At 38.2% G+C, this 26,506-nt stretch overlaps 2 protein-coding genes across 2 annotated transcripts; one reads left to right on the forward strand and one right to left on the reverse strand.

The window, feature by feature from the left end:
• Window positions 1-3,471: 3,471 nt before the first annotated feature.
• LOC131334772 (NAD(P)H:quinone oxidoreductase-like) lies at window positions 3,472-7,653 on the reverse strand. The gene is made up of 4 exons (XM_058370013.1): window positions 7,428-7,653; window positions 7,149-7,340; window positions 4,337-4,630; window positions 3,472-3,974 (listed from the first exon to the last, which is right to left on the reverse strand). Exons 1-4 carry the CDS (start codon window positions 7,516-7,518, stop codon window positions 3,958-3,960), a joined length of 594 nt encoding a protein of 197 aa, XP_058225996.1. The 5' UTR covers window positions 7,519-7,653; the 3' UTR covers window positions 3,472-3,957.
• Window positions 7,654-12,755: 5,102 nt separating this feature from the next.
• Window positions 12,756-19,724, forward strand: LOC131334764 (hydroxyproline O-arabinosyltransferase 3). Its single transcript, XM_058370001.1, has 9 exons — window positions 12,756-13,087; window positions 13,989-14,639; window positions 16,020-16,087; window positions 16,170-16,371; window positions 16,513-16,610; window positions 16,846-16,915; window positions 17,063-17,134; window positions 17,262-17,375; window positions 19,324-19,724. The coding sequence occupies exons 2-9, from the start codon at window positions 14,214-14,216 to the stop codon at window positions 19,384-19,386; spliced, it is 1,113 nt and encodes a 370-aa protein (XP_058225984.1). The 5' UTR covers window positions 12,756-13,087; window positions 13,989-14,213; the 3' UTR covers window positions 19,387-19,724.
• Window positions 19,725-26,506: the final 6,782 nt, after the last annotated feature.

Below are 26,506 nucleotides of genomic sequence, written 5' to 3' on the forward strand. Positions count from 1 at the left end.
CACGTATTAGGAGGGGGGATATCATAATCCCCCTTCACATTGCTGCATCCAAACAGGCCCTTAGCCATATCTAATATGTATTCACTCTAGATGGAGGCGTTCCCCACAAAATAAAGTACGTGAAGTATTTGAAAATGTATTTACGTAAAACCAAGTTAAGTTTTTTTTTTTTTTTTTCCTTTTCTCAAATTAATTAGCATTGTATCAACATAACGAGCCTTTTCTTTTTCCCTTTCTAAACTAGGAATTTGATCGAGTTATACGTCTTAAAAATTGATTACTTCGGCATCTACATAAATGTCCTTCGGCAAAGTCTAAATAGCAATGTTGCAAAGACCTATCACTCTTGTACTCCTTTTGACTTAATATAAACTATGTTGTTGGTTTCAAAAAAAGAAGTCCACGTAGCAATTGTTGATATTTTTCTTAACCTTGCATCCTAGGACCCTAATTAATTCCTGTTTGAATTTTTACGATTTGGCACCCCATAACTAAAATTCTAGGTTCTGTTGCCGGAGAACCCTAACAACTAACTCTTGAGTTCTATAGAGAAGAACGGTGCCCCTTGTCTAGGGAGACAAAGTTAGGATTTGGTTGCAGTAGAGACTGTAGAGTCAAATATGTACAAGACATATAAGTTTTCTTTTTATACCCGGTAAGCGGAAAAAAAATAATCCAACTTTGGAAATAACGTGTTTAGAAATTTGGCAAGAAAACATACATATTGCAATGTAATCAACTTTGACTTGCGAATACAAATTAAAAGCCATCAAGGTTTCCGAGCTTAAAAAATTGAGGATGTCGCAAAATCCACGTGAAACTCCTCCTTCAACACCAACACCAAGGTTTTTTTGTCCTACATGGGAATTTAAGGTCTAGGTTTAATGAAATATTGATTTAGGAGAGAGAGAGAGAGAGAGAGAGAGAGAGAGAGAGAGAGAGAGAGAGAGAGATTAGGATGACCAACGAATTGCAAAAAGAGGTTGAATCGTGGACATTGAATTAGTAAAGTTTTATATCGGGATTGTAATTTCGTATTTTTTTCCCTTTGAGTTTCCGCATGTAGTTTGTTAATTAGATTGGAGATTTCAGACTCCCACATTGGTAAATTATAATTTAAATTTCTAGTTAATAAAGCAAGATATTGGGTTGTTAAAATGCCGAGCCCAATAACACGTGCTTGTAACCAAGTGGGGCATTAAAGTGATTGAATGGTTGTATTTGGACTTCTAATGTGGCGGGTGCAATATTCTCTCTACTCCGCCAAATAGCTTTGGTGCGTACCCATCCTAACACGGGGTGGCTAGCAATTCAATATGAATTTGGATCTCGGGGTCAAAGCGGAGGGCTCTGCTACGATAAGAGAAGAAGGATGCATCTTGCCTAATCGCACCCATTGGAAGAACCCAACTACCAAACAATCACTTTTTAATTTGACTAAAAAAAATGGAAATTTTATTTGTTGTCACCAATTTTTGGTTTGCCTCGATTTCTTATCTTAGAAACATAAAATACTTTAAAGAGTTTGTATTGGAAATCCGAAGGATTTACTTGTTACCTGTTGCTTTTATTTTGTATTTTCAGTTCTGTATGATTGGTTTCTCGCCAACCGTAGAGTTTGTGGCTTTCATTGGAGAAATTTTCCAACTTCGGGTGGGCACAATCACGTGGTGTCCGTGCACGTATCTCGGCTCCTAAGATACGTGCACGGACATCACGTGACCGTGCTCACCCGGCACTGAAAAATTTCTCCAATATAGTAATGTATTTTAAGGTCTTAGTTTAAAGGCAGATTGGTTTGAGAGAGAGAGTTGTCAAAATTGGTGTAGGCCTCCCAAGCACGATGAATCGTGTACAATTGAATCGTAAGTTCTATCTCTTGATTTTAAATTTGTGTATTTTCCCTTTGCATTTTCTTAGTTTTTCATTTACACGGGAGATTTGAGAACCCCACATTGGTCAATTGTAACTTAATATTCTATTTTATAAACTATCACCTCGGGTTGTTAAATCGCCGAGCCCAATAACATGGGCTTGTAACCAAGCGAGGCATTGAAGTGGTTGGAATGATTGCATTTGGGTTTCCAATGCGGTTGGAGTAGCAGAATCTCAACTCCACTAATGAATTTGGTGAGAGTACCCATCCCGTCATGGGCTGGCTAGCAATGCACCACTTCTTAATGAAATTGACTATGAACATGTGAGGCTCTCTTCTTCGTCTTTGCTTTTTAAGCTTTTTAAACTGGCACCATGTGTTTGGATTTGTCTAAACCTGAAATGCTTATTTCTATCTTTCGTAAGCTTTTAACTCATTTTGAGTCAATTTTTTGTATTTTTCCAACTCATAAATAGTAGTAGTTTCAAAAATAAAATTTAATTGAACATAAAAAAAAAAGTTCACGAAAGCTGAAAATAGGTCAAAATACCAATTTTCCCTCATTTTATTTTTTGTTCTTTTTATAGTACTAGTATCTAGGCTTCTATATGTGGTGGGTGCACCATTAACTCAACTTTGCAATTCGACCTGGTGTGTACCCATTCCTTCACGGGTTTGGCTAGCAATGTGAAAATCAACCCATCAGGACTAATGTGGAGAACCCTAACAACTAACTCTTGAGTTCTATACAGAAGAAGGATATTGGGGATATTGTCTAAGCGCCCCTACTAGAGAATCCCAACGATCAAAAAATCACCATTATTCTGTATCGTTCTAATTTTATCAGATGTCTTCGAAGGGATGGAAAAAAATGAACTTTTTCGTTCTTTATAAAAACAAATTACTGTACCTTTTTTCTCTTCACTAGCCAACGCCTTTGCAGCGGAAGTGGCACTGCTTCCATCTCTTCATGTGAAAGGCCGCCAGAGTTCGAGCCCGATATACGACATCTTATAGACCAAATTACCCAATAGACCAATATCTTCAACTATTTTTTCTTCTCGTGTTTTGAAATTTTGAAAACCCACACGAAAAAGAAAGAAAAAAAAACCCGAAAGCAAATACACGTTTACTAGAGCAATGTTTGGAAGTTACTTTCTTTAGGGGTTATAGATTTTAGATTGGGAATTGTAAATTTTAGAATTATGATCAAAATGATAATTAATTTATAAAAGTGTTTGGGTGATGTATACTGAATAGATTTTACAATAGAGTATTTGTTTGGAATATAATCTGCAGAATAGATTATGATGTGTTTTTTGACTATGTACAATCTTTTTATGAAATGATAGGGATTGGACGTGAGTAAGCAGAAAGCCCAATGGCATATGACCCAACGCTGTGCTTAGTGCTATATGACCTTCATTGTGGTATAATTTCAAAGAGAGAGAGAGAGAGAGAGAGAGAGAGAGAGAGAGATTCATTGTCATATAATTTCAAAGAGAGAGAGAGAGAGAGAGAGAATATAATCAGGTGTCCATAATAATTTTGAAGAGAGAGAGAGAGAGAGAGAGAGAGAGAGAGAGAGAGAGAGAGAGACAATATAATCAGGTGTCCATAATAATTTTGACAAGAGCCCACCAGCCAATAATACTCAACTTGTGTCCATAGACAATATAACCAGGTCAGGATGGCATGTTCTGCTCTATCAAATGGCTTTTGAGCTAGTGTATGGAGTATGGACCGTGTTCCCACCAAACCACACTTACCTTCTCATTTTTCTGTTTTTACATGGACACGAAACCATGTTCCCACCAAACCACACTTACCTTCTCATTTTTTCTGTTTTTACATGGACACGAAACGAATACGGGGTAAAACCTCTCTAATCCCTTGCTCTCAGAAGAACCAGCTATGTATCTAAAAGTTGGGTACAGATACATGGATATGTCGGGAACAGTTAAACAACATCACCATCTCAAAAACCACCATACATCTAATTTGGGCCTGTGCATCGGGCACATATCACGTGGCCTTACATTTCCACGTCCGATGGACATGGATACGTTCTGTAGAAGAGTTCATGTATCACTGCACTCTGAACAGAAGAAAGTAGTTTGATTAGTGCAGAAATCACAAGCTAAAACCATAATATGGGCTGTGTCTTTCCTTTTCCGACAACCATGAAATAGAAGAAATAGCATGAACATACATGATATAACTGGGAAGTCTGTTTTGTGGGTACAAAAGACAGAATACTAAGGTTTATTTGCACGCACAACATGCCACAAGTAAGCAAAATAATAAGCAAAGTGGAGTTTGATCTAGAACCAGTAATACAAGGACATACATTATTTCTCAACTGCGCAACAATTTTGCGTCCACAGCATAACAAATGCAGGGCAGAAATCATGCTCCAATGGAGTCTATACCATCACTGGTATATTAGCTAGCACTTACCTTGTAGTCGCAATGTGAAGGCTTGCAAGGCTAAGAGAACTTCTTTCAACTTCTCTTGGGTTGCCACATCAGTCAATGCCCCATCACTATCAAACTTCGCAGGAGGTTGGAAGACGTTGAGGAAAAACTCGGGCTTGTTAATGAAATGAAGATCGAGGTAAACTCCGATTTGGCGGAGATGATATTGAGATCGTCCGCCACCGAAACCGCCTCCAGCACTTACAATAGCAGCGGCTTTGTCAGCCCACACATTTGGTGGTCTAGATGCCCAGTCGATCGCATTTTTTAGAGGTCCTAGTATAATAGGGGAGAAAGTGAATAATAAGCAAGTGTATCCAGAATCAAATGCATTAAGGCAAATTTAGAGAAGCTTCTCACATAAATACGTAATTCTGATGCAAGCTACTGTAATGCAATTGTGAGGTTAAGAACTACCAATTGACGTATGCCAACATTGCCAAGTAATTATGCAGGAGATGAGCCATAAACTGGGGACAATGTAGCTTTTCAACCAAACAAATGGAAAACCTATTTTCCTTTTTGGACATAGAAATCTATTTAAAAACAGGAAAGAAAACAAAGTAAACAAAAGAAGCAAGGTCAAAGGACAGCATTCAGAGCGTAGGGAGGCTTTGAGTCATTTGACACCCAATCCTGAGAAGAGATCCTGAATTCTGAGAAGGAACCACAAAAGCTGCTCCATTGGCCAAGTTTGTAAGATCCTCTATATAGTTTTACCAAGGGCAAACCTCTAGTCCTTACATATATGCCCTAATTAAGGATTAATTGACTTATACTCATTGAAAATGAGCTCCCGTGGTGTATATTGTTTAAGGAGGATATTATCCTAAAGGAAAAAAATCTGAAACTGAAAGAGGATAATCAAAATAAGATATGTTTTCCAAAATCTTTTTCGTGATAAATCTCCCTGCCAAAAAAAAGTTTATCCAGTTCGCAACCAAGATCAGCCTGCATGTTTCATTCCGAAACATTTTGTTGTTCAAACACATATATTTCATGTAAATGGTCGAAATTTGACAAAAGGTGCAATCATATTCAATGGTAGAATCCCTCATCTTAATTGCTCTAACAAGAAAATTGTTGAGTTTTATGGTGGTATTTCATCTCACAGATGTACCAAATTACATCATTATCTTTGTTATTATAATACTTTTTTCTTTTAGAAATTCAGAATGAGAGTTGCATCGATTTCTTTTGTTTTTTGATGCTTATATACAGCTGCACGAGTCACTAGTTCAAGCTGCTAAAAAGAATCCCATATGCAAATGCCGTTGCAAGAAAGAGGACAGAGAGAAAAAGATAACAATCCAACAACTTTAGATTTTCATATTTCTTTATGGCCACCTATATCACCTCACGGGTTCACACTACACCAATATTAGGAAGACCTTTTGCTTTTCCCTTTCTTTACTTCATTTGTTCCTTGTCCTCCTGACCAAGACCGGTCTGGTCCCACCTCACTATGATAGTAAAGTTGAAGCATGTTAAATGTTTCTCATTTGCACACCTATATTTCCTTTATTCTATTCGTTCCTTTGTCATGAGTTGATGCGGCTTGTATTCAACTTTATTAGAATCACAAATTATTGGCAATCGAATTCCTCTTAAAGTATCCAGTCTCCATCCAAAATTGCATTGGATTCCAAACAAAATTTGTCTAAAATCTTTAGGGCTTAGCCACAAAAAACCCACTTATGCTTATACCATCAAGATGACAAGATCAACAAACTAAGTAGAACATGGTCTGCTGTACCCGTTCCTATATCCTGGCTGAAAAATCAAGCATGCATACAAAAACCCAACCAGTCCTTTAAACTAGTTTTCCCAAATTTAAACTAGTGTTTAACCAGCCACAAGGGGTTGGTTTCCTCCAAATTTTACGAATCAGACAGGATTATTTGGTTATCACTGGCTTATATGCTAAATCTTGGTGAGTGATAGTACCCAAACGAGCCCTTACAATCATCACTTCAATGTCTTTTTCTTTAATAGCCCAGTATTGTTGGGCTGAGTTTGTGAAGCCTGATTCGATTATGGACATCCAATTTGCTTACTATGTCGGGATTCGACCAACACATATGTATTACGGTAATCGGTGATGTAACATCTAAAATCTAAATACATGTCATATGCAGCTAAGGTAACTTGTACTCTTCTTTCATTCGATACATAGTGAAAACTGTTGTAGGGCCATACAGGGAACTCGTGTAAACAACTGGGAAACCACGTAAAAATCTCTAGTGTCTTTTTTGTTCCCGCTGTGTTTTTGTTGGTTTGACCGTTTTCTCAACAAGTATTCCCAGCTAGCTCAATTGGATCTGAGAAGGATAAATTCGAGAGCCCTGAACCCCAAGGAGACTCTAACTAGCGACTGTCATTACCAGCTGAGCTACCTCGGGGATTATCAATCAAATGATTTTTACCAGCCGAGCTACCCTCTGGGGTTATCATTCCAGTGATTTTAAGAGACTCTAACTGGCGACCGTCATTACCAGACCCTAGGGGTTATCATTCCAGTGATTTTAAGAGACTCTAACTGGCGACCGTCCGTCATTACCAGCCGAGCTACCCGGGGGTTATCATTCCACTGATTTTAATTCGCACACGGTGTTTCATTACAATTCTAAGCCCAAGCCCTGATTCTACTCCAACTTTATGTCAAACTCATGCTACTGACAAACTCATAGCAACATAGCACACTTGTTAAACCCCAAATGCACCACAATCATTTATATCTGCAAAATTATGAAGAAGAACAAAAGTAAGAAACAGTATTAGTAGTAGTAGTCACCAGTGACGGAGTAATTGTACTCAGGGGAAGCAAAGAGGACGCTGTCGGCTTCGAGGATCTTTTGCCGGAAAGCCTCCACGACCAGCGGATAGGTTCCTCCGGCCTCGAGGTCGGTGTTGAGCATCGGCAGGGGAGCTATGTCGATGTACTCGATGTGCATACCGTTGACCGACTCGTTGCCTATCTGAATTGCTATAAAAAAAAAATTTGGAAAACACAAACGCAGATCAACTTCAATTCGAGAAAGAGTGCGTAATAAGCGGGAGGTGAGATTGTTACCGGAGCGGAGGAGGCTTCGGTTGTAGGAGCCCTTGCGGAGAGAACCGCAGAGGGCTGCGACTTTGATTACTGGCTTTGCCGCCGCTTCCATTTTCTCTCTCTAGAACTCTCCGAAAGTGCGGGGGTAGGTTGAAAGACAGTGGAGGGGAGATGCTCACCGGCTTTGGAGCTCTTATCTCTTATTTAAAAAAGCACTGAGCCACACGCATCGCGAGTGCAAGTGATCAGCATAAATCGAGGCAATGGACCTGTTCCTTTAAAAATACTTCCTTCTTCCAGATTTAATAGTCTCCCGTTCAATTCTAACCCGATAAAAAATAAATTATATCTTGAAATTAGTAATAAATTTTATATCCAATATGAATCTTGTTTGATAAATCTTGATTAGTTTTATAATACAATGTTTTCAAAATTATATAAAAATGTCCTCTAAATACTCGAACGCTCACACCGGATAGGGACCGAACTGTCTCACGACTCCCCCCGTCCCGCTTTAGTGTGTGTTTCCTTTGTGGCACTTCACAAAAAAATTATCTATATCGCACAATCTATAATGTTTCTTACAATTTCGAAAACTTTGTTTAAAAGAATTAAATGAGATTTATTAAACAAGATTCATATTGAATATATAAAGTATTGTAAATGATGAGATATAGACAATTTTTTGAGACGTCCAAAAAAGAAAACAGACAGAACAAAGTGGAACAGATGGATTATAAATCACAAGATATAATCGATTGAAAAACAGCACGAACTCTTAAAAAAAAACTATTAAATTCAGATGAAATGAATATTTTATAAATACTTATTTTACGTTTTATCAAACATGTTAGGTTATTTCACATTTTACCTCCACAAACATGTTATTCTCTCGAGTAGTGCTATTGGTACCGACGGTACCATAGGGAAAATGTACCGACGGCCACCGGACGGCCGTCTCCGGCCACCGGACGGCCGATCCGAGCCGTCCAAAAATTTTAAAAAATAAAACCGAGTGGGCCCACGCGGGAATCAATGGCATCCGAGGTGTGTAGAGTACTTGATCCGAGCACCCCTTTTTCGTGTATATACACGTATATACAAATATACACGAAAAATGGGTGCTCGGATCAAGTACCCTACACACCTCGGATGCCATTGATTCTCGCGTAGGCCCACTCGATTTTATTTTTTAAAATTTTTGGACGGCTCGGATCGGCCGTCCGGTGGCCGGAGACGGCCGTCCGGCGGCCGTCGGTACATTTTCCCTATGGTACCCGTCGGTACCAATAGGATTTCTGTATTCTCTCGAAAGGAGGTAATTTCACATTTTACCAACACATGTGGAGGAGATGGGTTTTAGGGGGAGTTGGAACACCCACCCCTAAACCGCAGGGAACATGTGGAGGTGGGGGGTTTTAGGGGGAGGTGGAACCCCCACCCCTAAACCGTAGGGAAATATTGAAGTATCATTTCGTGCAATCTGGATTCACGTGGAGGTGACAAATCAGGAGACCACGAGAAGTGAGACAAATTCAAGATCTAGTTCTGATACTTTGTTAGATTTCTTGGAGGGTTTCAACTTAAAAACAATAGGTGGAATAGCCTTTAGATTTTATTAACCAAATTTGGGCGACTTAAATAAGCGATATGAGATAAGTCTAATACATCCCTTATCAGAATAGGGCCTAAGTTCCTTAGGTTTTTTTGGCTTTTTCTTGTTGCGAATTGATTCTCACACTCCTTTTTTTTAGTAGTTGGGGGAACTGCAATGTGCTGTCCCAACCAAGGGGGCCCTGCTCCGGTCTCGCTCTGATGATTAGAAACGTTCACTTTGCAGAGCTCATCGAGTTGAACTAAGGTGCAAAAAATCAGCTCGATTGAATATTATTATGTGCATAATAGAAACCTTTTTGCCTTGAAATGAATGGATCCGAAACACTGCATCAAGTCTTCTAAAACCCATTATTGGCAAGTTGTATAATAGAAACTTTTTTGTCTTGAAAAGAATGGATCCGAAATATTGGATTAAATCCACTGAAACCCATTATTGACAAGTTATATGTGTTCCGATCAGACACTTAATGATATCCGATCGAGCTGATTTTTTGCATATTTGTTCAAATAAACGAGCTTTACGTGTGGTTTGTGGTATCCTTCCGGCACCCAAAAACTTCAACTAAAATTCAAATAGAATCACAATTTACGTACATGCGCATACCTATTGGTTTCGTTTCCCCTTTTTGTTTTCGATTCGTTGTCGATAATTTGTATTACAAAATCATCTCACCGTACCCATGAATCCAATTGATTGAAACTTTCGTCATTTTATCATCTCGTTTCTACTAATAAAAAAGTTATCAACAAATATTATTTTTACTACAATAACTCTAATCACAAACCATCAACAACTTATTTGTTACCGAAAATAATTTGACATTTCTCAACAATTTATTTACTATCGAAAACACCTAACTTCTCAACCACAAATAAAAATCTATAAATTTTTCACTACCGGAAACACAATCTTAACTTTGTTTTACCACTTTTTTTTTTTTTAATCCATTGTAACTTATGAATGATTCTATTACAAAATCACCGTACGTAGAAGAGAGCAATTAGAGCTCACCTAATTACGGCTCATTTTGTTCGGCATCTCCTTTAGTTTCTTGAAATAAAATAAATAAAAAGTTATGACAAATTGCTTCCACATGAAAAAAAAAAAACAAAAACAAAAACAAGTAAGCAAATATGCTAATGGATCATGGTCACCGACTCACCAAACAAGTTTTTTATTTTTTATTTTTTAAGCTCCTTCATTTACTTATTTTAAGAACATAGCAAATAAGCTTAGGTAGTGAGCCAAATGATTCCTCATAGTACATTTATAAAGAGCCATGAAGATTACTACAAGAAACTGCAAAATCAGCAGATAATAATTTCGCAACTAACCAATCGAATGCCACACTGCTCGTGTCACAGGAGTACATAATCCTATCGCGTAAGACACAAGTACAAAATCAGCAGATAATAATTTCGTAATTCATTTTAATGGTTTTCAAAATGCGTTGTGCCGTGCCTGAAACCCTAGTATATATACATCCTAAAGGTAGGGTTACCAACCACAACGATCCATCAATTTTTAAGTGTCCCGCTTCGTAACTCCAGCAGATAATAATTTCATAATTTATTTTAATTATGTTCAAAATATGTTGCTCCTTGCCTGAAACCCTAGTATATATACATCCTAAAGGTAGGGTTACCAACCACAACAATATACTCCATCCATCTATTTTTAAGTGTCCCGCTTCGTAACTCCAACTTATTAAAAAGACATTATCATTACAAATTTCTCATTAACTTTTACCTCCATTTTTCCTCTTCAATGGTGCTAGTACCACACCCAAACACACATCTACCACTCACATGAGTGGTGGTTCCCACACACACTACACACTCTAGTGTGTGTATGGGGCCCATCACTCATGTGAGTGTGAGTGTGTATTTGGGTGTGGTGTCACTAGAATTATTGTTCCCTCTTTTTATCTTTTATGGAGACATTAGCATTACATTTCTACTCACTAACTTTTCAAAATGAAATCTACCTTTAGGGGCAAAATGAAAAATTCACAAACTTTTACCCATTGACTTTACAAAATGGACATTTATTGAAGAACAGTCCAAAATGAAATACTAGACTCTAAAAAATGGACGAATGGAGTAATAAGTTATGTGAATTATTCATAACAATAACGTAGACAAGCTATAAGATTAGGGCTGACCCTATGCGTTTGGAGGCCCTGGGCAAACTCGTAGCACATGGCCATCTATTTTTTACCATTATTCAGATGAAAATAAAAATATGTATGCATAAGAATATATATAACAAATGTTTTTTCTTGATAGTGTTAGCTAATTTGAGCTTATAAAAAAAGTTAAATGAAACAAAAGGTAAAATATTAAAAACACCCCATCTTTGAGAAAGATACTTTTCTCCCACTACGATTCTCAATAACTTTCTTTATCTATCTATCTATCTATTTCTCTCCACTCATTACATCAAAAATAATTTTCAAAAATAGGAACCAAACAAAGCAAATTTTTGTAATTTAAAAGACGTAGTCAGGTGCATGGATTCGAAGCTATCTTACCACTAGTAGAGAGGAGCAGATTTGTAAAACTTTTTGCTATCTTGTACTCCTATATATATAGGGATATATTACTACTTTCTTATCTTGAATGGGCCCTAATCCCTATTCCATCTACCCTATTCCTATTCCCATTCCCTAATCCCTATTCCATCAACCTCATCTTATTTCATTCATTTTTTCCAAGCTTTGTTCTCCATTTATTAACACTTGGTTGGTACGTACTACCTTTGGAATCAAAATTTGAGCCAAACTTCCTAGAAAAACTGAAAAAGAAAGAAAACATTGATAAAGGATTTGAACAGTGAGAAATGAGGTGAGGATCTACAAGATTTGAAACCCCGACATATAGCTATTTAGTTATATGTACTACGCTTCGTTGTTCGTGGAATCTAAAATTGACTTCAATAACGTTAAATCAATTTCTGTGAGAACCCATTGTATTTAGTTAGCATATAAATATGGGTCACAAGTGAAACTCACCGCATTTGGTTAGCAAATAAATATTCAAATTTTGTAGGACCCGTAATACTGGAGTATTATTATATTCTAAATTGTACTAAATTTATTGATGCGGGTCCCAGATATTCTAACTCATTTAATGAGAAAATGAGATAACAATAATGCAGGTTCTACGAATCTTGAATTTTTATATGCTATGAGTCCCACTTGATGGTGGTTCACTTTTCCTTGGATAATGATTCAACCGTATTGGCGTCGATTTTTTATTCCGCAAACAATGATGGAAAAAAGCATTCCCGCTCTGTTCATGTCTCGTTTTGCGTTTGCTATGTGTGCTTAATCACTAGTACGTTTGATGCTTTGTTTGATTTGCTTTTTGAAAAAAAAAAATTTCAACTCAAAAAATATTTATTATTTTTATTTTTAATTATTACTCTTGTTTTTCTTTCTACTCATTATCCCTATCTCCAATTATTATTCTCATTTCTCTTTCTATCTTTCTCTACTCATTACCGATATCTCCAATTACTATCCTAATTTCTGTTTCCACTTATTACCCCAAAAATCAAATTCAAAATTCTCAAAAACTCATCTAAATACGGCATTCATTACTGTGATTTTATTTTATTTTTGGGCCTACCTCGGTCTGAGATATTGAGCTTTTTATGAAAGTGGGTTCAGCTTACGTCCACATAAATCTCTGGGTCAATACGTTGGACCAGCTCGTATAGGCCCGTTTCCCACTTTCCAAATCATTCCGAGTCACTGATCCAATTCGGACGTTGAATCTATCTGTCTCTCTCTCCACTTTCCAAATCTTTACGAGTCACTGATCCAATTCGGGCGTTGATTCTCTCTCTCTCTCTGCATATGTATATGCATCCACCAGAATGCACGTCTTAACAATCAATCTTACTTAAATTCTGCAGAAAACCTTTTTAAACTGTCTTCCGCTTTTTCGGCTTGTCGCGTCCTACACATTTATTTCTTGTCTCTTCTACCAATTTGACTCCTTCTTTGTCCCTTCTCTCCCCCTGAAAATTTTCTGGGCAACCCATTTGGCGATTGAAGGTATCTTCGCTTCGAAATCCCCAGTTTATTGACTTATTTTTCTGTGTTGGGTAAAACCCACAATTGGTTTTCCGTTTATTTTCTTGGAATTGTTCAAGGGAGTTATTATTGGCAATTTTCTATCTGAATTGTGATTTCTTTTGGGTATATTGATCTGGTGTGAAACCAAACTTGCCTTGATTGATCTGCTTCTCATTGACTTTTCGTATGCTTTACTCTGAAGTAAGGTTGGACCTTTACTTGTCATATTTTTCGCTGGTGAATTGGAGGAGTGTGATGGGTTCTTCTGTTTTGGATATCTGTTCTTAATTAAAGTAGTTGATCATGTTTTGTTTCACATTTATCTTTGGTACTGACGGTGCATTTCCGTTAAATTGAATGGACTAAATGGATTAAAGCTCATGTTTTCATGAATTTCCAGTTAGGTCATTATACTCATATGCATCAACTAAAATAGTTTAGCGGAAACAACTTGACTATTGCCATTTGCTAGTGGTCCATTTTAGTTTAGCGGAAACACACCCTGAGTCTATTGACTAATTGAAAATAAGAGGGTTGATATGATTTCATATGGTGACTTCTTTCCGTTCATATGACCTGCTAGAATTTGTCAAATTGCATTTTAGTGGTGTATCCCTTGGAAAACTTTGCACTGTACAAATAATGTTTAGCATTTGCGTCTTGAGCGAGTGGAGTCGAGGAGTTAAGTGTTCTGTGGGTTTAATTAGTTAGTTGAGCTTCCTTTTGGTTTTCGTTACAGGGTTTATAGGCAGCTATTTCTTGGTCTAGTTCTCATGGAGTTATTGGATGTTTGCTTTTATGTGAATCACAATCAGCTATATGTTCTTCCAGATGTATTTATCTGCATTGCATTGAACCTTTGGTCGTGTTTTCAATGCAGATTTTTTTAAGAGCTTGAATTCTTGTTGCTTTCTGCTGAGAAGCTAATTCAAATTCAGGTCATACAAGTTCAGTTTCTATGATGGGTACCGCAGTTTCCTTGTACTAGCAGATTGGAAGAGTTTGATGGGTTTTACATGTTCATGGTTTGTTTACTTCTTTCAATAGGAGAATTAATTTGATCTGATTGTGAGAGAATTTTAGTTCCATTTCATAATAACCAATTATGATCGGAAAGAAGAACATGGGGCGGGCATCGCCAGTGTTTCTGATTCTTTTGGCTCTTGGGTTTTTCATTGCAACATATAACTTGGTAACCATGATAATTCACAATAGAACAGCTAGTCCAGGGAAGTGGTTCCGCGATGATTTGGAAAGTCAATCACTGTCGGATCCCATTACTGAGATGCCGGACAATGTAAAGAGGCCAAAGAATGCTAAGTTGCCATTCCATGTTGCCTTAACCGCAACTGATGCTCCCTATAGCAAATGGCAGTGTCGCATAATGTACTACTGGTATAAGAAAAAGAAGGAGTTGCCTGGATCAGAGATGGGAGGATTCACTCGGATTCTGCATTCAGGAAATCCTGACAACTTAATGGATGAGATTCCTACTTTCATTGTCGATCCTCTGCCAGCGGGTCTGGATCGGGTGAGTGATCATTCATTATTTCCTTTTCTGTTTCTTGTAACTCTAGTTTGCTTTTCTGGCGATATAATTGTTCTTTAGAGAATCTTGGCACTAGCTTTTGGCCAAGCGGAACCTTCATATTGTAAATTGTAATGAATGATTGCCTCGTCTGATTATTGAGGCATCTTGGATGTGGACAGATTCTTCCCTTTTGTTGAATAGTTGGTCGGAGAAGCGTTAGGTTTATGCGTTATGACCACTTTAGAGTTCAGAAAATGCTTACACGACATTTAGATAGAATTCTACAAAGAGATATATTGAGAAATTCACCGTGCGAAGCATTGAGGGAAAAGTTCATACTTTATCCTTTCCCTAGAGGGCAGCCGCATTCTACATATTTTAGGGGTGTAAAAACACGGTGTTCTACAGTCAGAGAACTCTTGCACAGTGTAACCAGAAATGGCTAACGCCTTATCAATTGAGATTTGGAAAGCTTGTTGCCAAACATGGTACCCTTTCGTTCCAGACCAATCTTCCTTGATGGTGTTTGTACAAGGATAATGTAGTGAAAAGAATGAGAATGAACTAAAAACTAAAAGAATAGAATGAACTAAAAACTAAAAGAATAGAGTATTGGCAGGACAGAGTAATAAAAAGGGTTTCTTTTGGAAATAATAGAGTTTTTGTCCTATATCAAGTTGTGAAAAGTTTGCCCTCTCGTCTAAAAGTACCTTAAGTTCCAATAGTGCAATTATTAAAGGTCAGCCTGAATCCTACCACGTTTTAGAACATATGGCTGTGGCATAGCAGATTCTTGAACTCATTTGTTGTACCAAAACGGCAAAACTAGGATGATATGCATTCTAGGTAACATAGCTCTAGTAGGCCAGTTTTTTGGGTTCTGCTAAAGGAGGTAGATAATTTTCGAGCTGTTGAAAGGGGTGGTTACTTCTCATTTTCTGCTCCTTTAGGCTAGAATTTTTATTTAGAAAAGTCGAAAAATGGGAGAATATGTGTATTTTACCTTTCAAATACTTTCTCTGATTATGTGGATGCTGTTAAGCTTCCAGGAGTTCCATCTGCTTTCCCTTCCAAGGACTGAAATCAAATGCAAAGCTTAAATGTTACCTATTTCTGTTGAGGTTTTCCTAAAATTTCTAGTAACTTTCTTTGTACAAATTTCTACAAGAAGGATGAGATTTTAATAGAAATCAGAACTGTAATCCTTGCTTCCAGATAGCCTGCTTCCGCTACCGTAAAAGTTGGAATAGCTGTAGATGCATCTTTCTCTCCCCTTCTTTTCCTCCCTTTCTTTATTATCAAATATGTGGATACTATTAACATCACTCCGATTTTACAATTATTTGGTTCTAAAATGGTATTTGAAATGCTGTAATCCAGGGTTATATTGTTTTAAATAGACCCTGGGCCTTCGTGCAATGGCTGGAAAAAGCTACAATTGAGGAAGAGTGAGTTTCCTTTTACTGATGATTTGAGTTAAACCTTACACCCAGTAATCTCTAAAACCTGTTTTCTCTGCCACTGGTTTAGATACATATTGATGGCAGAGCCTGATCACATATTTGTAAATCCGCTACCTAATTTGGCACACGGGGGTCTTCCTGCTGGCTTTCCCTTTTTCTACATCAAGCCCACAGACAATGAGAAGATTATAAGGAAGTTTTTCCCTGAGGAAAATGGCCCAGTAACAAATGTTGATCCAATAGGGAATTCTCCTGTTATTATAAAGAAGGTAAAATCTGTTGCCGCTAATTAGTATGACAAGTCATTGCCATTTAAAATTCATCTTAACTTCTTATTAAATCTTATGGTTGCGTGCTGGTTTTTTCAGCTTCTGTTGCCATTCTTATTCTTTCTTTTCATAAATGCCCAGGATACGCTGGAGAAGATTGCGCCAACATGGATGAATGTTTCTTTGAGAATGAAAGATGACCCAGAGACTGATAAAGCTTTTGGATGGGTGCTAGAAATGTGAGCGGATTTAGGGAAATCCCTTATATTTACATTTTTTGAGCTCAAGGACAAACACTTTTTGCAATCAAATATAAGGACAAATGTGCTATATGAAAGTGCCTAAAACCCTAAGGTACCTTATAAATGAAAGTGCCTAAAACCCTAGGGTATGCCTATGCGGTGAGTTTATGTTTTGGGTTTACGAATACCAACTTCTTTTTTTGACATTTCTATCTTCCTTTTGTGAACTAAGGTATGCCTATGCGGTGGCCTCAGCTTTACATGGTGTGCAGCATATACTTCGGAAAGACTTTATGCTACAGGTTTTTTATTCTGCACTTTTAAGCTCTCTCTTGTTGTTGAAGTAGGTTTTTGGGGTTTTGTGGAATCGAGGGATCTGTATATAGGCTTGCAGTTTCATGGGCACGTCAAAAAATTTCTTTAAGGTTCTTGCTATTTTGATTTTTCAGCCTCCATGGGATTTGGAAACTGGGAAAAAGTTTATCATCCATTACACATATGGATGTGACTACAACATGAAGGTAAGGTCCTTTTTTGGTCCTTCCTATTCATTTTGTCACGAAGTCATCTGGCTGCTTCCTCTCTATCTTTGGGCAATACTCAACCTGTGTCCTTATTTGACTTGTACTAAAAAGCCTTGATGATCAGGGTGAGCTTACATATGGAAAAATTGGAGAGTGGCGATTTGACAAGAGATCACATCTCCGTGGACCTCCACCAAGAAATCTCCCATTACCCCCTCCAGGGGTTCCTGAAAGTGTGGTATGTCTATAGCACAGCTTCCCCTTGAGGATTTTCCATGCAGAAGCATGAGTCTAGTTACTTTTCATATTACTCTTTTTGTGGGCCTTACCTTGCGAATGATTTTTGTTTCAGATAACTGTTTGAGTTCATGGCTTACCTATTTATACTGTAAATATTGTATAAATGAGAGGGTGTGCATACGCAGACTTTTTCTCTGCAAATATCGTAGTAATATACTGTGTGTTTCTGAGTCTCTGACCAATATATCTTATATACAACTAGAATTTGTTGTTTCTTAAGTTCACATTTATGTATGAATTTCTTCCTTTTCCTCTCCAGTTGTCTGGAAAACTTTCTGTCAGGAGTCTTATGAGGGCGTTAATGTAATCTGCGCTAGTTTTATTGAGAAGAACTGAATAGGAGTTATTATATGTCCATTAACAGTGATTGTTTTTGCCGGAGCATGGCATGGAACTTTTGAACTTTGTACTCTTGGTGTTGCTCCTCTGGAGTTTGCCATTGAGGCTTATAATAAGTTGCTACAGTGAGATATGTGATACGACACGTATACTGAAACTCAATGAAGAGGAAGAAGTAATTGCGAATGTGGATGCTTGTTGGATGGGCACAAGTCGGAAGCAGCTTTTGTCCACACAGATATGTTGTACAACGGGTAGCATTGCTTTTGGCTAACAAATTGGAAGTTGGATTAGAATGGGGTGCTGTGAACGGAAGATTGTCTCTCACTTACTCAAAAGAAGACAAATGGAGACATTAATATTTAAGTGCACAAGTTCTTCAATTAATTTTTGGAGGCATTATACACACTATATAGAATTTCCAACGCTCCAACACTAACTAAATTCTCATCGACATAGGTCTTCAGATCTGTTATTCTGCCAGAATTTACTACAAATCCTTCCTCTCATCTGTATACTGCTTAGAGGCTAGTGTTACCCCCCTATGGTTGGATGAGATGCGTAACACCAAATACATGGGGTTGTTGATTGAAAGTTAAGAGACTTGAATACAATAGGGATATTTAGAGGTCATTTCCTAGTGGAGGATATTTAAATTTGTGGTCTAGGAGTGCTTTATTCTCTGAATTCTATTCTTAAAGAGATTCTTTAACCCTTCGTAATATGTGGGGGAAGAATATACTCATTCTTCTCTTTGGGCTTCAAAAGGTTGGATGAGATGCGTAACACGAAGTACATGGAGTTGTTGATTGAAACTTAAGAGACTTGAATACAATAGGGATATTTAGAGGTCACTTCCTAGTGGAGGATATTTAAATTTGTGGTCTGGGAGTGCTTTATTCTATGAATTCTTTTCTTAAAGAGATTCTATAACCGTTTGTAATATGTAGGGGAAGAATATACTCATTCTTCTCTTTGGGCTTCGAACGGTTACTATTTTACATTATTTGGGGATTACTACATCAGGTTTCTGATCCAAAATAACCAATTTTTGAAGCTTGTAGGTTTTTATTAATGTAACTAGTTCTGTATTTTTGGGCTTTTATTCTGTATATGTGGCACAGGTAGATAGTAAGATTTTGTCTTAGCTTGACTACGGTTGCTGAATAACCTGTATGTTGGTACCATGCGGTAAATTTAACGACTGCCCAACATGCTAAATCATTTTATCTTAATTTCTGTATTTCGCTGAACTCGCTTGATTACTGATGCATGATGCCTCCTTTCTGGGTGATATGTAAGTTTGGGTTGGGATGTTGGGTTGAATACCTGTATTAGAATCGTGGAACTAACGATATGCTAAATTGATTTCCGACAAATACTTAAAACTTCATCTAATCATAATGCCCATCTTAATAGCTGTATAACATCCACTAATGTGTTTTCTATTTTCTATACTGGATACTAGTTCTGTCTTTAACTGAAAGTAATTTTTTCTCGCTCTTTACTTTTTCACATTGTAATTTTTTCACCGGTCTTATTGGTAGGTCACTCTTGTAAAGATGGTGAACGAAGCTACTGCTAACATTCCCGGATGGGACACAGAGTAACAGCAGCTTCCTATGGTTGAAGGGATCGTGAATATTTTTTTCTGGGAAAATGAAGATCCTGACATCTATAGTTTTGTAGAGAGGTTCAAGGACACAAAGGTCAGGTTTGATGTTTGTACTTACAGATAGAATATATAGATGGTAACTGAGATTATATTTTTGTACTAGACAAGGGTCTATCGGGGGGAGATACACGTAAACATTGAGCAACTGGGGCTTTTCTAATCATTCGAATTCGTTATCATAAAGTGTTCTTATATGGAGTAGAATAGTACTCCTACATTTGACTTGTATTATTACTCTTGATAATGAGATGATGAGCTTGTTGTCTTGGAAAAGTTGCTGTCAAATAAAGTATTTGGGCGCCTCAATGTCCCTCGAAATGTTTTAACCAGGCCATGCAATTGATATCCTAGATCATTTACTCAGAGAGATTTAGCTTCAAGCCAGTGTATATACGTATATGCACATATACGCACATATACGGAGGTATATTTATAATATGTAGGGTCGATTCTGCGATCCAAAAGACATTTTAAACAGGAAGAACTGTTCCGACGTGTAACTTTAAACAGGAAGAAATGTTCTGACGTGTAACTAGAGCTTCAGCAGTGTCCTTCGATTCGTTGATTGCATTTGTTGTGAGATATCCATTTTGAGCTAAGAAATTGTTGCTTGTTTTATGATTCACTGAAAACATAGGTTGTGAAGGATTGCAAAAGCAGTGGGAGATCCTCTGTGCCAAAAAATGGTGTGCCCATGTGCCGAGTGCATTTGGGCCATTAGATTGTGTGCGTTTTTTTTTCACTTTTGGTAAAATTGAATCAGTCCAGCTGCTTTTGCAGGCCCGAGATCCTCTGTGCCGAAAAATGGTGTGCCCCTGTGCCATGTGCATTTGGGCCGTTAGATTGTGTGCAGGTTTTTTTTTCACGTTTAGTAAAAATTGTGTGATTCAAAGGCCGTAAATGCACTCGGCACATGGGCACACCATTTTTCGGCACATAGGATCTCAGGCCTGCAAAAGCAGCTGGACTGATTCTTTATTTGGTAAGTGGCTAAGAACCATTATTTAGCTATGGACTCTCTCTCTCTCTCTCTCTCTCTCTCTCTCTCTCTCTCTCTCTCTCTCTCTCTCTCAATAACCATTATTTAGCCATGGACACACACACTCTCTCTCTCTCTCTCTCTCTCTCTCTCTCTCTCTCTCTCTCATGAATGTCATCTAGTAACATGTTACTCCCCCTTTAGACGCGTCATTTAGCGTCGGTGTTCGACGCAAGACATGCTACCAAGCATGTTACTCCGCCTTTAGGCGTGCCGTGCTTCTTAAGATACATTTTGTAATTGCATGCGTGGAAATTTCGCCATGGAATACCTCCAAAAATTACTTGTACTGATGATAATGTTGGGAGTGGACCTGACCAGAGATGGAGCTTTTTAGATTGGAGCCCACATACAATCCTTCTTAGCGTCTGCCAAAAACAATCCTTTGAAAGCATAGATCCATGCGCCTGGAAAGAACTCTTTCTGTGTGCTAAGACTGCAAGGTACAAGGATCATGGTCCCCCCCAACAAGAGAAGCTATTCAGTGATTCCATAGAGATTGATGAAACTTCTAATTGATGCATTAGGAGAGAGTTCTTGGGGCTTCAGAGCTCAAATCCCATGGAGTTTTTCCTTTGGTTGAAAGTTGGAACTCTAGTCTAGACTTTAGAGACTTGAATCCGGTAGATGGTACCGGGCATTCAGGGTCCCTGTAGCGACCTCATGTCGCTGCACTTCGTAGTGCGCCATCTGGGCCGTTCGTTTTCGCAATCGATAGTTCAGGTTCGCTGAAGTACTCTTATCGGTAATAGTTAACAAATACACCTGAACCATTGATTGCGGAAATAGACGGTTCGGATGCGCATTACAGAGTGCAATGACTTGAGGTCGCTACAAGGACCCGGAATCATGTTCCTAGTCCCCGAGATGCTTAGGTTGCTAATATTGGCTTATTTATTACTTTCCTTGTAGGGTGAGACCGTGAGCTCTGAAGAATAAAGATTGGGAATTGGGATAATGGGGGAAAAGACCAAACAAACGTGAACAAGAAGAAAAGGCCCATTAACAAGGGGGCCGGTTTGGTAGGAAATTGAACCTCTGAGACTACCTACTACCACATGTACAAAAAAGCCCAGAAACATACTAACATGGGTCTGGAGCATGGAGTCGTTGAGGGGATTTTCTTGTCTTTTTATAAATATATTTATTTTGTTTTGGGGATAAGTTTTGGGATTCGTATCCCATCAAAGCCGGCTCTGAGATTTCGGAGGCCTAAGACATCTTCGAAAATGAGGTCCTTAATATGCTATCACTTAACGTGTAATTCCTTATTCATCAGTTCGTTTGGTTTATTTGCAATGAGAATTATCGTTTAAGAAAAAAAAATGCATCTATGTTAATGATGCACTCACTACATTGAATAATTTTTTCAAAGATTAGCGATCCCGAAGTCCCGTGATCCAACTTTATTCTCGCTTTTGGTTTTTCCTCCGTTCCATTTTTATTGGGTCATTGGGCCTTATTAAAACAAATTCATAGGTCCTATAACAACAACACACACACACACATATATATATCGGAGCGGTTCCGGGGACACCCAAAAAAAACACCTCATAGTTTCCGATTAAATTTTTATGATCCAAGCCCTCAATATGATCAGAACATGATTTTTTTTTATATATATATATATATACACATACACACACTAGGTACTAAAAACAAGTGGAGGCACTAGTTTTTGGACATTTTTGGAGGCTTAAGACTTGTGCCTCATGGGCCTTAGCCCAGAGTTGGCCATGTGTCCCGTATATGCTGGACCGTTCCACTTTTTTCCCCTTTTGTAGTGCAAGCCAGCCAACGTCAGTCTGGGCAAGAGGCTCAGGCTAACGGTATTGGTATGGTATAAAATCGAACACAAACCGAAATCTATGCCGTTTTCCCAACCTAATATAGAAGTCGAAACCCGCAGTTAAGGATTGGATGAAAACCACCCAATTAGTACCGATCGATTCGGGTATCCATGGATTTGGGATAAGATGGTCACATGGTGGACCATTTCACACAGTTTGTGTAGTGCAAGCAAGACAGCGTTGGCGTGGGCAAGAGGCAAGCCTAGAGGCTGAAATTGTAATTCCCATCACCAGCCCTAGTGAGTATATGATGCCTTGGCCCCTCCCTCACAAGTAGGGATGTAAACGAGCCGAATCGAGCTTCGGTGAGCTCGAGCTCGGCTCGTTTACTAAATAAGTCAAAAATTTAAGTCATTTACCAAACGAGTCTCTTTAATCGAGTTGAGCCTCCTTTAACGAGCCAAGCCTTAACGAACCGAACCGAGCTAAACTCGCGAGCTGCTCGGTTCGTTTACAGCCCTACTCACAAGCTCACGTTACTGGGAAGTCCCACCGACGTTGGACAATAGTCTAAATTCCAATTGCAAATGATGGGGCTTCAGTGGATCGCATTGTCCAGTGGAGTAATAGACAGCCCCCCCCTCTCTCTGATTCGGTACTTTTTTGGAGTATCTTACAAATCACGAGTAATTATTCAGCATTTCCGGGTACGTAAGACATGGCGTTGCCTGCGTGGTACTCTCGATTATTTACGTAGAGACAAATTATACGGTTAGAACATTAGTATGCGCTTTTGTTAAAGTAATCCAAGTTGTAAGGTGGGGATATTTTATTTGCGATAGTATCACATGGCAACGCAACATGGTACTCTCAATTACGTAATAATTGGCCAAACTCACTCTCTCTCTCTCTCCCTCTCTTCACGTGTCCAATCGTTTTCCCCTGAAGATTCTCAAATGCAGTCAAGCTCACTTAAAAGTCTAAATCGCAAACACACATTTTGAGTAAGGAGTGATTTTCCGAACCAAACTTTGGGATCAAAGACTCTCTTACCAGAGGGCCGAGAGGATCATTTCCCATCACTTTACTATCCGGTTGGAGGCAATTAAGGACAAGCCTTTCGTCGGATTCACTTTGGCGATCGTTAGAGTTCAATCGTACATCTCTCCGAGAACATAAATTACGTAAAAGCTCACATTAATCGAATATCAACAAAAACATAGTCGCAACACATTCAGAATCCCGATTCAATATAAGTTACCCATTTAGATCTTTCTGACAAGATTGGTGTAAAGGTGTTATCGAACGACGGTAATCATACGTAAACTCGCAAAGAATCTACGTTGGCTCCGACAGTATTGTATCGCGAAGCGTGAAGAGGGACCGCTTAAAGAATCCAAATCCTTTTGAAATCGTTGTCCCTTTTTCACAACAGTACTGAAACCACACCACATGCATGTAGGTACGTACGTACTCCAGTCTCCAGTGTCTCTAAAGTGTACTGTGCCGCTTTGTACGGGAGTATCTATGGACCAACAAGACCAGCCAGCAACAGCAGAGGATAGCTGGTATGGCTGCAGACTCTCTGTATGCATGCATCAGAGCCGAGCTTGACTGCACTAGGTGTCTGGTCTATTTTCTAGTAGTATAATATTGTGTACATCTGTAAGTATCCTGTGTCTATTCCCTCCCCCGATTGAAAAAATTATTCATAAAGAACACCCGTCACGTGATATCCAAACCCTTCACTCCGTTGGCAAAAAAAGAAGAAAAAAGAACGACTCCTCTAATTATGCGCTGTGGCCATAAAAAGTGATGGAATCTGCTTTACTGGTACCTTCACTATTTCAATAATCACATCAGGATCTTATTATGAATGCCACTCACATAAAGTAATCTTTGGACTTCACACTCTTATTTCAATAGGAGTCACTTCTACCATGAGAGAGAGAGTGTGTGTGATTTGTCTATAATTCATATATTTGGTTTCTAGATTTGCGTGTTCTCGAATCTCAGTCATTCTCTTCAAAGTATCAAAACCTAATTTAGTGGAGTAGTAGTGGTGTGAATTGCGCCAGGTCGATGCAGACACGACACATTTAGAAGTAAGCACGACACGGTATGTAGTGGCACGACAAGGCACAATACTAAAGTGGTAGGGTTGGGCCATCGTTTTGCATAAGCGCGCACACGGTAGAACACAAGTACGAGCACGAGACACGCAAATATATCATTGCTATTTTAAGCATAACTGAGATTGACCCATTAAATCCTACTAATTGCGTAAAAATTGGATTTGTTCGTTCTATAACAAATTAATATTCTCAAATAAGTACTTAAAAAATAAGTACCTATTTTCAAACTTAAAAAATAATAGGCTTACAATTTTTTTTAATTTTTTTTTCAAAGTTTGATATATCTCATTCAAATGTTGTAACCCTCATCTTACGTCCTGCTCGCGTAAGTAACCATTGGCCACCCCCAGGAATTGGTTTCTCATTAATTTCTAATTTACATCGAAAAGGAAAAAAGATTGGATTATGACCAAAAAAGAAACAAGGATAATCTAAGGGTAATCAAGACAAATTAAAGGGAAGAAATTGCTTTGTCACATAGTATCGTACTAGATCGAATTGATAATTTTTACAGTTGTTTGCCAGATATCTTTGCCACAGTCGGTAAAACTGATGGCCTGTAACTTATGGTCAAGGTTTTAACTTTTTAACTTGTTTTTAGTAAAATAGTAGTTGCATGTGATAGTGATGAGACATGCACGCATGTGATCTCTCAGTGTACATGAAGTCATGACAAAATCCATGGACACCGTCTTTAATAAATTTTCTTTATCTATCTCTCTTTCCATTCGTTACTTTCAAAAATAATTCTCAAAACTCAAACCGAACAGAACTTTCTATTCGTATCACTTGCTGCCAATGTGCATTATTAATACTGAATGCACATAGCAATTAGTGGTATGGTCGATAAATGAACCAAGCTTTTTGGGTTTGAACTCCGTATTCAATCAACCGCTAAGCCATTTCATGATCAAGTTGTTACGTAAATTTTTCAAGCTTGAATTTTTTTTGAAGTTCGTTAACACTTCACGTTCATTACATTCGAGGTGCCAGCTCCTTTGAAGTCGCTGGAGATTTGCCCGGTAGCTAATTTTAGCACCCCGGATTCTTTGGTTAAAAAAAAAGATCGAGAGAATTTTTCGGGATGTGCAATGTAATCCCGGCTTGTTGTTTAGCATGTATTAAATAATTATTTACTCCCACATTCCAAATATCACTCTGTGTGTCGTACAAACAACGCACGGAAGAAACAAGAGAAATTCCATAAACAGAAATGCTACACGCACATACAATCTGTGCACAGATTGTGCACAGATTTTGTTGTGGGGCCCACCACGGGTTCCACACAAATCATCCGAGCCGTTCATTAAATGTAAAATATTTTTTCAAGGGTCCCCGTAAAAAATAATCTCAATCCGATACCTATAGATACTCGATTCAATCGTATAACTTTTCATTATCCGAAAATCTGAATGAAAAGTTAGATGGTTGGATGAAGCACCTATAGGTATTGGATTGAGCTTATTTTTTATTGAAAAAATGTTTTACATTTAATGAACGGCTTGGATGATTTGTGTGGGACCCGTGGTGGGCCCCACAACGAAATCTGTGCACAATCTGTGCACAAAAATCTGTACCGGTAGCAGGACTCTTCCATAAAAGAGTATTACTGTACTAACTTACAGAGAGTCTGTCCACACAGACATTTTATGCACAGATTGTGCACAGATTTTTGTGTGGGGTCACTACGGGTTTCACACAAACAATCCGAGCCGTTCATTAAATGTAAAACACTTTTTCAAGGGTCACTGTGAAAAATTAGCTCAATCCGATACTTATAGGTGCTCGATCCAATCATTTAACTTTTCATTATTTTGAAATATCAATGAAAAGTTAGATGATTAGATTGAGAACTCATATGTATCGGATTGAGCTTATTTTTCACGGAAACTCTCGAAAAAGTGTTTTACATTTAATGAATGGCTCGGATCGTTTGTTTGGGACAAGTAGTGGGCCCCACAAAAAAATCTGTGTACTTTTGTCTCGTGGTGGGAACCTTTGAAAACAGTGTGTTTACGTTGTGGGCTCTACCGAGCATTCACTGCAGTAATTTGAACAATTTATCTTTTAGGGTCCCCAGACTAATGTATT

The sequence above is a fragment of the Rhododendron vialii genome, chromosome 7a (assembly GCF_030253575.1).
Source record: "Rhododendron vialii isolate Sample 1 chromosome 7a, ASM3025357v1".
Taxonomy (NCBI): domain Eukaryota; kingdom Viridiplantae; phylum Streptophyta; class Magnoliopsida; order Ericales; family Ericaceae; genus Rhododendron; species Rhododendron vialii.

Excerpts from the sequence above, each read along its gene's own strand:
- LOC131334772 (XM_058370013.1), bottom strand. The coding sequence starts at position 7,518 with ATGGAAGCGGCGGCAAAGCCAGTAATCAAAGTCGCAGCCCTCTGCGGT. Across the intron at positions 7,341-7,427 it reads CCGAAGCCTCCTCCGCTCCG|CAATTCAGATAGGCAACGAG; the intron begins GTAACAATCTCA and ends TTTTTTTTATAG. Across the intron at positions 4,631-7,148 it reads GTACAATTACTCCGTCACTG|GACCTCTAAAAAATGCGATC; the intron begins GTGACTACTACT and ends CTATTATACTAG.
- LOC131334764 (XM_058370001.1), top strand. The coding sequence starts at position 14,214 with ATGATCGGAAAGAAGAACATGGGGCGGGCATCGCCAGTGTTTCTGATT. Across the intron at positions 16,916-17,062 it reads GGAAAGACTTTATGCTACAG|CCTCCATGGGATTTGGAAAC; the intron begins GTTTTTTATTCT and ends TTGATTTTTCAG. Across the intron at positions 17,135-17,261 it reads GATGTGACTACAACATGAAG|GGTGAGCTTACATATGGAAA; the intron begins GTAAGGTCCTTT and ends CTTGATGATCAG.